The sequence below is a fragment of the Chrysochloris asiatica genome, unplaced genomic scaffold (assembly GCF_000296735.1).
Source record: "Chrysochloris asiatica unplaced genomic scaffold, ChrAsi1.0 scaffold00040, whole genome shotgun sequence".
Taxonomy (NCBI): domain Eukaryota; kingdom Metazoa; phylum Chordata; class Mammalia; order Afrosoricida; family Chrysochloridae; genus Chrysochloris; species Chrysochloris asiatica.
Genome location: NW_006408558.1, coordinates 18,634,377 through 18,645,286, shown reverse-complemented (window position 1 = coordinate 18,645,286; position 10,910 = coordinate 18,634,377). Strand labels below are relative to the sequence as shown.

The 10,910-nt window shown below is 51.9% G+C and overlaps 1 protein-coding gene across 2 annotated transcripts in view; it reads left to right on the top strand.

The window, feature by feature from the left end:
- The window catches only part of BBS1 (Bardet-Biedl syndrome 1), a 22,212-nt gene extending 12,184 nt beyond the window's left edge, over positions 1-10,028 (top strand). Inside the window, exons 8-17 of one of the 2 annotated variants that reach the window (XM_006860882.1) lie at positions 392-523; positions 2,075-2,181; positions 4,155-4,275; positions 4,425-4,583; positions 4,842-4,911; positions 5,301-5,459; positions 6,352-6,485; positions 7,184-7,318; positions 9,628-9,714; positions 9,942-10,028. In XM_006860882.1, the coding sequence (XP_006860944.1) occupies positions 392-523; positions 2,075-2,181; positions 4,155-4,275; positions 4,425-4,583; positions 4,842-4,911; positions 5,301-5,459; positions 6,352-6,485; positions 7,184-7,318; positions 9,628-9,714; positions 9,942-10,028 (1,191 nt within the window). The remainder of the gene's footprint in view (positions 1-391; positions 524-2,074; positions 2,182-4,154; positions 4,276-4,424; positions 4,584-4,841; positions 4,912-5,300; positions 5,460-6,351; positions 6,486-7,183; positions 7,319-9,627; positions 9,715-9,941) is intronic. The other variant, XM_006860883.1, reaches the window with a different exon arrangement.
- The last annotated feature ends 882 nt before the right edge of the window (positions 10,029-10,910 follow it).

Here is a 10,910-nt window from a genome sequence, read left to right as displayed (position 1 = left end):
ACCTTCTAAGTATTCCTTTATATGTGGTTCAGAGTTCTGGGACCAGCCCCTGAGCCTGCTTGGTCGGGTATTCTGTGTTGTTGTTGGCGGAGCTCCTTTACTGCACATCCACCCGATCCGCCATCTTGTTTGTTCTCTCTAAAAATGTGTTTTTTAAGTGACTGGTTTTTGTTTTATCATATGACTAGTTTATAATTGACTTAGGCAATCCTTGGGTATTAAAAATTTAGGTTTGTTGCAGTAAATCTTGGGTCACTGGTTGCATCTCTGATACTTCTTCCCCCTCCTCGTCTGCCTTCTCTCTTCCCTTTGGTGGCATCGAGGTGGTGCCTATGGGGCTGGCGGGTGGGGAGGCCTGGGTTCCCTGAGTGACGCTGGGGGCCTTCTGTAGACAGTGATCACTACCATGACCACCCTGAAGAAGAACCTGGCTGATGAGGACGCTGTGTCCTGCCTGGTGCTGGGCACCGAGAACAAGGAGCTGCTGGTGCTGGACCCTGAGGCCTTCACCATTTTGACCAAGGTCAGTGTGGGCATGCCCAAGGCAGGTCACCCTCAATCTCTGCTCTAGTTACTTCTGAGTAATACACATGCATTTTAGAACAATTAGGAAATGTAGGTAAATGTAGGTAAACATAAAGAAAAAATATATATACATATTAAAAATCCCACCACCTGCAACATCCACTGTTGAAGTTTTGGCATATGTTCTTCCAGACATGTTTAGCTTTAGACACAGCTGTTTGTTGTTAAATGCAATCGAATTGGTTTCCAAGAAGCAGCTGGTAGGTTTGAACTGCTGACCTTGTGGTTTGCAGTCCGGTGCTGATCCTACAGCACCCACCAGGAGTCCATAGAACTTGGTTTTTACAAAATCTGGATCATGGCCTAGGGTTGTATAACCTGCTCTGATCCCCTGGCAGCTGTCATCAGCGTCTCTCCATAGTTGTGTCTATTCCATTGTTGTTGAGTCAGTTTCCAAGGAGTGGATGGTGGGTTTGAACCGACGACCTTGCAATTCAACTTTTTGATCCAGTGCTGATCCTACAGCACCACACCAGGACTCCATATAGTTCATAGGTCGCACAATATCCTTGACACTAGGTGATTGAGTATAAGTCAGGCTGCTAATCTCATGGTCAGCAGTTCGAAACGACAAGCGAGCAGTTCCGCGGGAGAAAGATAAGGTTTTCTGCTCCCATAAAGATTTACAGCCTCAGAAACCCTACACAATGTACCTATGAGTTGGAACCGACTCCACGGCACATAACAACAAAGGGGACTTCAAAAAGATGATGGGATTAAATGAACAATTTGCATATTTGAAATAACCAATTTATAACAGAAAATACCAAGGAAAAGAATGTATCGTTCAATGTTCCTAAACAAAATCCTCAATGATGATGATAGGAGATTATTTTTAAAAAACACAAAAAACGACAACAAACAAACAAACAAACAAAAGTTTGTATTTACTTGAGTCTTGAGCTAAAACATACAAATAAGAGGTGAGATTAGTAAAGATTTGTATTAGATTTGGGGTTATTCTTAAAAATCACTCAAGTCAAAAAAATAGGATATGTTTCTATGTCTGTAAGAGTCCTAGAACAGTCTGGAAAACATGGCATATTGTTATGGCATAAAAATGAAATAAACAGTAGAAAAGAAAAGAAAAAAAGTTTACGGGAAATTCCACGATCTTTTCATTGCATTTTTCTACGAATTTTGAGAAGCCCGACCTCTTTCAGTTGTGTCATTAACTGTCCCCTCTCATTGTGTGCTGTGCCTTTAAGTTATGTTTGGTCTTTCACTATTATTAACGCCATAAACCCCTTTGCATGCTGGTCTAGACATTTCCTTCAGATACATTTCTAGAAGGGGTGTAGTTTAGTCTAAGGGTGTTGGCAAAAAAAGAGGCTCCCCCCTAGAAAAGCAGTTTAAGTTCCTACTGTGACCAGAAGTGTGTGAGTGAGACAATGGTGATTTTAGACAAAAAACTAGCTCTCAGGAATTACTTCAGGGCAGGGAGGGTATGGGGCACCGGAGAAATCAAGTATTTGATCCTCTTTTCCAGATGAGCCTTCCCAGCGTCCCTGTGTTCCTGGAGATTTCGGGCCAGTTTGATGTGGAGTTCCGGCTTGCTGCTGCCTGCCGCGATGGCAACATCTATGTTCTGAGAAGGTAGCCACACTGACCTCTGGGGCTGAAGGAACATCTCAGAAGCCTGGTGGTTTCAGGGGCTTGCAAGATGGATAGGGTGCTTTGGGGCGAGCATTTGGGAATGGTAAGAGCTGAGAACCTCATGTAGAATGGAGCCCCAGCATAGAGGATACCTGGAGGCTCATGTGAGGGGGGCTGGCAAAGTAGGAGGCCAGGCTAGGTGGCTCTAGGCCACAAACAAGGCAGGCAGAAACTGCAGGAGACATAAGTAATCTCCTGGTGTGGAGTTGTAGGATAAGCACTGGATTGCTAACCATAGGTCAGTGGTTCAAACCCACCTGCTGCTCCTCTGAAACCCTATCTATACAGAGTCTTCGCTGTGAGTCGTAACAGATTTAATGGTGTTATTAACAACAACAATATATGAGAAAAGGAGCCCTGGTGGCATCTCAGGGTCAGCAGTTCGAATCCACTGAGAGAAAGATGAGGCTTTCTGTTCCCATAAAGATTAACAGCCTTGGAAAGCTTCCATAGGGTTGTGATGAGTTAGAATCAATGCGATAGCAGTGGCTTGTGGGGGTTACATTTGTTATGTCCCTATAATGTGTATGATACTTCCTTAGACATTTGCTTGATATTCCTTACTAGACACAATTTTTAAATACACAAAATATTTCTTGACCCTTGACACTAGGCTCTGCTCTTTTTTTATTTATTAAAAAAAACACAAGTGCCATCGAGTTGGTTCTGACTCACCTACTGTGTATTAAGCATTGTGCAGAATACTGGGGCTCTGTTGATAAATAAAAATAAACATTTGTCCTGCCCTCACAAGAAAGACAAATATTAGAACCAACAACTATGGCAACTTGGATGTGTGCGATGGAGAAAAAATAAGGGTTCTCTGGGGAAAAGTAACGTATGACGTGCATCAGGGAATACCAGTCTGTGGGGGTGGCTTGAAGGAGCCACTGTCCAAAAAGTGGGGGAAAGGGTGTGTAGGCAGAGTGCTGAGGAAACCCTGGGTGGGAAAACACTGGGAAGGGAAGACCAGGGTCAGCTCCTGAAGAACAGGGCTGAGAGTTTGGATGTCATCCAGGTGCAGCAGAAAACCAGGCTAGGGTTCCGACAGAGGAGTGACATGCTCCCTTTACCTTGTACGATCTCTGGGCTGTGTAGAGGAAGACGGGAAGGGAGTCCCCGGGAGAGCAGAGAGAGGTTTTTGACTTGGTGCTGAAGGAGGGCAGGCCCTACCTGTGATTGGTTGGCAGGGAAACTGATAAGACTCAAGAGGTTGGGACACTGACAACAATCCATCGGTGGGGAAAATCCTCATCTTCTGATGAATTAGTAACCTGCCTAAGGTCGACTCACTTTTAAAAAAAAGTTACTATCGAGTTGTTTCCAACTCATGGCAACCGTATCAGATTCAGAGAAGTGTGTTCGGGAGGGTTTTCAGGAGCTGATTTTTTTCTGAGTCCTGGTGTGGCACTGTATCAGAAGCACTGTAAGGTTGGTTTTAAATGCACGATAGCTGTTCAAACCTACCAGCCGGCTGGCTCCTCCGAAAATGTATTACAGACTCTCTGTGAGTTGGAACTAACTTGATGGCACTTAACAACAACAATAACAACAGTCAGGCTTTTCTTCCAGGGTGTCTGTAGGTGGACTCAAACCTCTAACCTTTCTGTTACCAATTGAGCACGTTAACAGCACCACCCCAGAGACTTCCTAGTTCATGACAAACCCAGAAATTCAAGGTTATCAGACAGATCTCCACTGAAAGGCAGGAGGGAGCCCGGGAAGTATAACAAGCCTGGTGTTAGCCAAGATCACACAGTGATTGTAGAGAGATGAAATAAGACCCAGGGCTGCCAACTTCTGGGCCAGGGTTCCTCTCTGAATATTCCATAGGGCTGAGGAAGAGGCAAGCCAGCCCAGGAAATCTGGAGACGGTTTCATTGGAGCTGGAAGAGGCTGTCTTTATTCCACAGAGACTCCAAGCGCCCCAAATACTGCATTGAGCTGAACGCCCAGCCCGTGGGGCTCGTCCGGGTACACAAAGTCCTCGTGGTGGGCAGCACTCAAGACAGTCTCCATGGCTTCACCCACAAGGTGTGGCCTCCAAGCAAGTGCCCTCTCCCTGTCCCTCCTTACCTGTCTTCCCGGCCCCCCTCTGGCTTCCCTTTCCCAGATACTCACCCACTTGTGTTTCCACACTGAGCCCTCCACCTGCCTCCCTAACACTGACTGTCCCCTCCTAGGGCAAGAAGCTGTGGACAGTGCAGATGCCCGCACCCATCCTGACCATGAACCTTCTAGAGCAGCGCTCCCGGGGCCTGCAGGCTGTCATGGCCGGGCTGGCCGATGGTCAGGTCCGCATATACCGCGACAAGGCCCTGCTCAATGTCATCCGCACTCCGGTGAGCCCCCAGCGCTAGCGTCTGCCGCTGATTTCTTCTCTGGGTCTTCTCCACGCCCTTCTCTCTCCCACTCCTTGACCTTGGCTGTGGTGCTGAGGTAGGAGGAACGTTCCAGAATACAGGCAATAGTGGAGAGCTAGCATTGCCCCCAGGCCTCTCCCCTAATCCCATGCGTTGTATCTGGGGTCTCCCTGACTTTCTCCCCCATCCTGCCCTCCTCCCCAAGATTCTTACTCAGCTAAACTGTCTTCACTCTAGGATGCAGTGACTAGTCTCTGCTTTGGTCGCTATGGGCGGGAAGACAATACCCTCATCATGACTACTAAAGGTGAGGGTTTGGAGTTGGGGTGAAGGGGACAGACCAAGCTCTAGGAAAAGAGATGGGTGGACCTGGGTGAACACAGAGCCTCTCTGAACTGCCACCTCCATCGAGGACAGCGCCCCCACTTCTAGTATTGTCACCAGGGAACAAGTGGTATCTCTCCAGTTCCCCTCAGTAACCCGTGTCCAGTGAATGGCACCACCTTCACAAACAACCGCTGTGTGAATTCGTGAGAAGTGACTAGTAAGGCATACCTCACATCTGCCAGAAACTCCATCTCCCCTCAGGAAGCCAGACCTGCACTGAGCTGGCGCTCTGTAGGCGGGGAGCGAGTGGGAATGTTGAGGATGCCTGAGTAGAACAGCGCCCACATTCCCCTACATCCCCTCCCCCAGGCGGTGGCCTAGTCATCAAGATCCTGAAGCGCACAGCTGTGTTTGTGGAGGGGGGAGGTGACATGGGCCCCCCACCAGCCCAGTCCATGAAGCTCAACGTGCCCCGGAAGACCCGCCTCTATGTGGACCAGACCCTGCGAGAGCGAGAGGCTGGGACAGGTGAGGCCCACCAGCCCTTCCTCCTCCCCTTCCTCCAGGACCCCTATAAAAGTGGAGGCCTCCTGGGGGCTCTGTGCAGTGGAAGGGACCCCGAGGCCATTGAGCAAGTCTGCTGGGTCTGGAAGTCCAGGGACAGCCTCAGATGGACGCCCTGCTCAGGTGGGAGGGCCTCACAGTACAGAATTCTTCCAGCAGGAATTCTGAACAAGACCCAGAATCTTCCTGCTCAGTTGTTCCTATTCCTTCATTCGATGACTGTAGCAGGCCTTGTGCCAGGTGCTTGGATTCGGTGAGTCTCTCTCTCCCGCCCCTTGGAGCCCAGTTGGCCTGGCCAGCCCCGTGGTTCCTGTCAGCTGCAAAAGAGATTTCTATAGAGGGCACACACAGTTAGGAGAAAGGAATTTTGCCTGGGAGAGCTGGGAAAGGCTTTTGAGCAAGCTGACGTTTCAGGATTTTTACCTTGGAAAGAGGCACCCTGGTGGCACAGTGGTTAAAGCACCTAGTTACCAACCAGTGGCTCCCCTCAGCCATCCTGCAGGATAAAGAAGTGGCTGTTGGCTCCGTAAAGACTCCCCATCTCGGGAACTCGATGGGTCAGTTCCACTCTGTCCTAAGAGTTACAATCAACTTGACGGCAGTGGGGTCCCTTAAAAGATGTTACAAGACTAAGAGGAGGACAAGGAGTGTGGCCCACGGCCCTGACCCCAGAGTCAGGCAGCATCTGCCCATTTAGCTGACGGTGTGGTGCAGGGCAGTGAGTGGGCAGAGTGGGTAGAAAGGTGGGCCAGAGCCAGCTGGAAGGGTCTAGAATAAAAATGCTGCTGCCTTCTCTCTTCTCCCGCCCCCACCCACAGCCCCTGCCATCAGTGTCCCCCTCTGTTCCCCTCCTCAGCCATGCACCGAACCTTCCAGACAGACCTCTACCTCCTGCGCCTCCGCACTGCCCGGGCCTACGTGCAGGCCCTTGAGTCCAGCCTGAGCCCCGTGTCTGTGACGGCCCGGGAGCCACTCAAGCTGCACGCATTGGTGAGAGCTCTGGGGCAGGAGCAGGGGACCAGGCAGCCTGGGCAGAGGCGCAGGGCATCAGTCCTTGGCCTCACAGTTAGGCCCCATCCCGTGCTGTGTCTCCAATAAGCCCCAAGCTTGGGGAGGGGGACAGAGGGGTCATCTGAGGACCTCTTCCCAGGATTCTAGAGTTCACGTGTAGGGAAGAATGGAGCTCATTTCAGTGATGGGACAGCCCACGGTGCTCGATGGCCTGCTTCAGGGATGGGCTGCCTGGGTCAGTGAGGAGTGGGGCGTCACATGCCCAGGGACATGTCAGGGCCTCTACCCAGCTCTGAATGGCCCCAAGGTCTGTCACCACTTAGCACGTTACTTCTTGTTCCCAAAAGAAACGAGGGTAAAGCTGAAGCACTGGGAAGAACTGGGAATGTGCAAGAGGCCAGAACGATGGAGCCACTGGGCTGTGGGTGGGGTGAGGAAACCCCGAGGTCCCCACAGGACAAGCATGGAGGTGGAGCCTGGCCCAGGGAGGCGAGAGCAGGGGACGCAGGGAAGGCCGGACTCCAGCCCCTTTTCCTCCCTGGGCCCTGGCTGACCCCTCTCCACAATGAGCCATTCTTTGGACTCTGGGCATCTTGAGGAACAGAGGGATAGCGGGAACAGTAGAGAAGAGTGGCCTCCAGGCAGAGTGTTCAACATTCTCCATTCATCTGGCACAGATCCAGGGCCTGGGCCCCACCTTTAAGCTCACGCTTCACCTGCAGAACACCTCAGTGGCCCGGCCCATCGTGGGACTGCTCATCTGCTTCCTGTACAGTGAGGCACTCTATGCCCTGCCCCGGGCCTTCTTCAAGGTAGTAGACCCTTCTCACTGATACGTGGGGGACAGCGAGCGGTTGGGGCACCTGGTGAGAGAGAGACCCACAGGGTGCCTGCCAGGTGGGCGGTAAGGAAGCTGACCTGTAGGCTGATTCTCCAATCGTAGACCCCACCCAGGGCCTTGGAGGGGGCACCCAAGACCTGCCACTCACTGCTGCTGCTCTCTCAGCCTCTACATGCTTGGGGAGCCTAGACAGGTGCAGGCATGGCCTCTCCCAGAAGCCAGCTGGGGTCATGGAGAGTCCCAGAGCCCACCCTGCATCATAGCCACCCTTGCAACAGGCAGGGAGTCCTCCCTGCCCCACGGAGAAGCTTCCTCAAAGGGAATAGCCTGTTTTTCCCCTGGTTTCATGTACGACCCTGTGAAAAGGGCACAGAGGCAGCATCTGATCTCCTCTCACTAGGGCCCATGTGTGACCCTGTGAAATGGGCACAGAGGCAGCATCTGACCTCCTCTCACTAGGGCCCATGTGTGACCCTGTGAAAAGGGCACAGAGGCAACATCTGACCTCCTCTCACAAGCTGGGAGGAAGAGAATCCATATCAGGCCAAGGCCAATTCCTTTTACAGCACTCTCGCTACTTATCAGCTGTGTTCAAGAATCCATTGCAGTAACCAACCACACAGAACTCAGAAACCATACTCATGATTAGGGGGTTTATTAGAGAAGTTCACAGGTTACATTTCAGGATCAGAAATGTTAAGGATACAACTCTTAGGTCAGAAGTGCCTCTTCTCAGCTGTGCCCACAGGCACGCCTCTCTCTGTCCCTCAGCCAGTTGTCCTGGCTGCTGATCTGCTTGGACAATGTTACAAAACTCTTCTAGCATCACTGATAAATGCCCAAAGGGCACTCCACTAGAAACCTCAGCCCAGAGGTGCTCAGCTCTATCTCCTGGGCCCAGCAACCAGCTCCCCAGTTAAGTGCTGGAGGCACCTGACTCTCCAGGCTAGCTAGTCTCCTGCCCAAAGGCACGCAGTTTTACCCACTCCAAGGGCCAGGAAGCCCACCACTGGCTCTTGATCCTGCTGCTGCCACTTCTCTGGCATCACAGCTTTCTGTCTCTGGATTGAGGAAGTTCAGTGAACAGTGATCTCAGGGTCCAAAGGACATGCTCCAGTCCTGGTACTTCTTTCTTGATGGTAGTGAGTTCCCCCATTCCTGCTTTGAGAGGGCTCATTTTATACCCAGCTGCTGCTCATGCTGCTGATGTTGCTTCACTCTGTCAAGTTGGTTCTGACTCCTAATGACCCTGTAAAGGATTTCTGAGGTGGTAAATCTTTAGGGGAGCAGAAAACCTCATCTTTCTCCTGCAGAGCAGCTGCTGGATCTGAACTGCTGACCTTGTGTTAGCCCAACACGGAACCTCCTACGACACCAGGACTTCCTTTTATACTCAGCAGGATGGCAAAATGGACCAGACCTCAGGTTGTGTGGCGATTGTGTGCAGTCAAGTCGATTCTGACTCATAGCAACCTGGGATAGGGTTTCAAGACTGTGGAAACAGAAAGCCTCATCTCTCTCCTGTGGAGCAGCTGGTGGATCCAATATGTACCCCACTATACCACCAGGAAGGAGCTCTGGTAGCGTAGTGGTTACGAATCGGGCTGTGAACCTCAAGGTCAGCAGTTCGAAACTACCAGCCCCTCTGTGGGAGAAAGATGAGGCTTTCTGCTCCCGTAAAGATTTACAGCCTCGGAAACCCTGTACAGGGTCGCTATGGGTTGGAACCGACTCCACGGCATGTAGCCACCAGGGTTCCTTTTTATACCCAGCAGGATGATAAAATTGATCAAACCCCATGTTAAGAGTTGCAGATTATTTATAGTCACAATTAGCCCTGTTCTCAATCACTCACAGCTGAATCGGATCATCCTATCAACACCATTCCCCCACCTTCTCTTACCTAGTCCGTCTATTGGGTGTTACAAAGACTACGGCTAGGAGGCCATATTACGTAGCTCGCTATAGGACAGACCCGGAGTTGGAAGGATTGGAAATTGAGAAAAGACCCTGGGGTGTGTAAGAAGTAGTCTTGGCCTTGGTGGGTGTCACAGAGTTTTGACCTGTGCAGCTTGGAGCGTTGGCTTCCCCTTGGCACCCTCCTCCCACCCCCCCACTGCTCGACAAGCCCTCCTCTTCCTGGAACCCCAGGCAGCCTTATCCACCTCAGGACAGGTAGAGCTGGCTGAGGCAGCAGGCGGGAGAGTGTGGGATCTGCTCAAAACTACCCACTGTTTGCCATGAGACTTGATTTCCTTACCTCTTTGTCCCCAAACTTAGGTCCCCTTGCTGGTGCCAGGGCTCAGCTACCCCCTGGAGACCTTTGTGGAGAGTCTTAGTGACAGCGGCATCTCGGACATCATCAAGGTAGGCCTCCTTCTGGTAGTACTTGGAGGGCGAGCTGGGACCCAGGGACCACACCCCAAAGCTGCTGCAGCCAGGGAGGGGAATCTGCAGTGAGGGCCCCTCACCACCACCCCACTCCCCACTGACCCCTGGTGGCCTGCCATTGGGACCAACACAGACCAGGCCAGGCTTGGTGTTTGCAGAAGGACAGGTGCATGGTTCTCACTGCACGGACGCCCCTTCCTCAGGTGCTGGTTCTTCGGGAAGGCCAGAGCGCACCTCTACTGAGCGCCCACATCAACATGCCTGGGAGTGAGGGGTTGGCAGCTGCCTGACCCAGAAAGATTGTGCGACGCCAGAGCTGGGAGACCCCCCGACCTCCGCTGGGTGGGCCTGGTGGCCACGCCCCTCTACTGTCCTTAAGCACCCCTTTCCCCATTCCCACTGCTGGGCCTGTTGCAGCAGGTCAGTGAGCCCCCAGGAGCATTAGTTCCTCCCTCAGTAACCCCCATTCAGGCCCCAGTTTTCCCCAGAACCAGACCCAGTGTGGATGAGGTAGACTGTTGCTGGCTGGTTCCCTGAGGCCCGTCCCGCCTCTTCTTCTCCAGACTGAGGCCCTGCACCAGGCAAGCCCATGCTCTCAACACATCACTAACCAGGACCCCCTACTCTTTTTATGAACATTCTCTGAAACCTTGGAAACAGTGGCTGCAGGAAAGCAGAGGGCAGCCCATGCCAGGTGCTGAGGGCCACCCACAGCTGCCCCCAACCAGCCATTGTGCCCAGCAGAGGAAGCTAAGTCAGACAAGCAGAGCAGACTGGGGCCATGGCACTTAGTGGAGATGGCCCAGAACTTCCCAGCGAGATTCGCCTCTGGGCCCCTGCTGCCCAGTGCAATCATAGGGCCAGGGTTTGAGAATTAGCTGGAAATGGAAAGCCCTGGGGTGAGGGAGTGTCCTTGAGCAGAGATTTCAGCTTGACTGGAAGAAGTTTCTAACAACTTAGCAGAAAGAGCAGGGCCTATGCGGGAATGCAATTGGCTCTGTGTCCCCGGAACTGTGCATGCAGGGCTAGGCTGTCACTTGAAGAGCAGTGTGCAGTCCAGGTGACCTTACCATCCCTCTCACTCGTTGCGAACTGCGAACTCAGATCAAAAGAGTCTGCGTGAAGCTTTTAGCAGTGATGAAAGGGGAGGAACCATTCCTACCTGTGAAGCT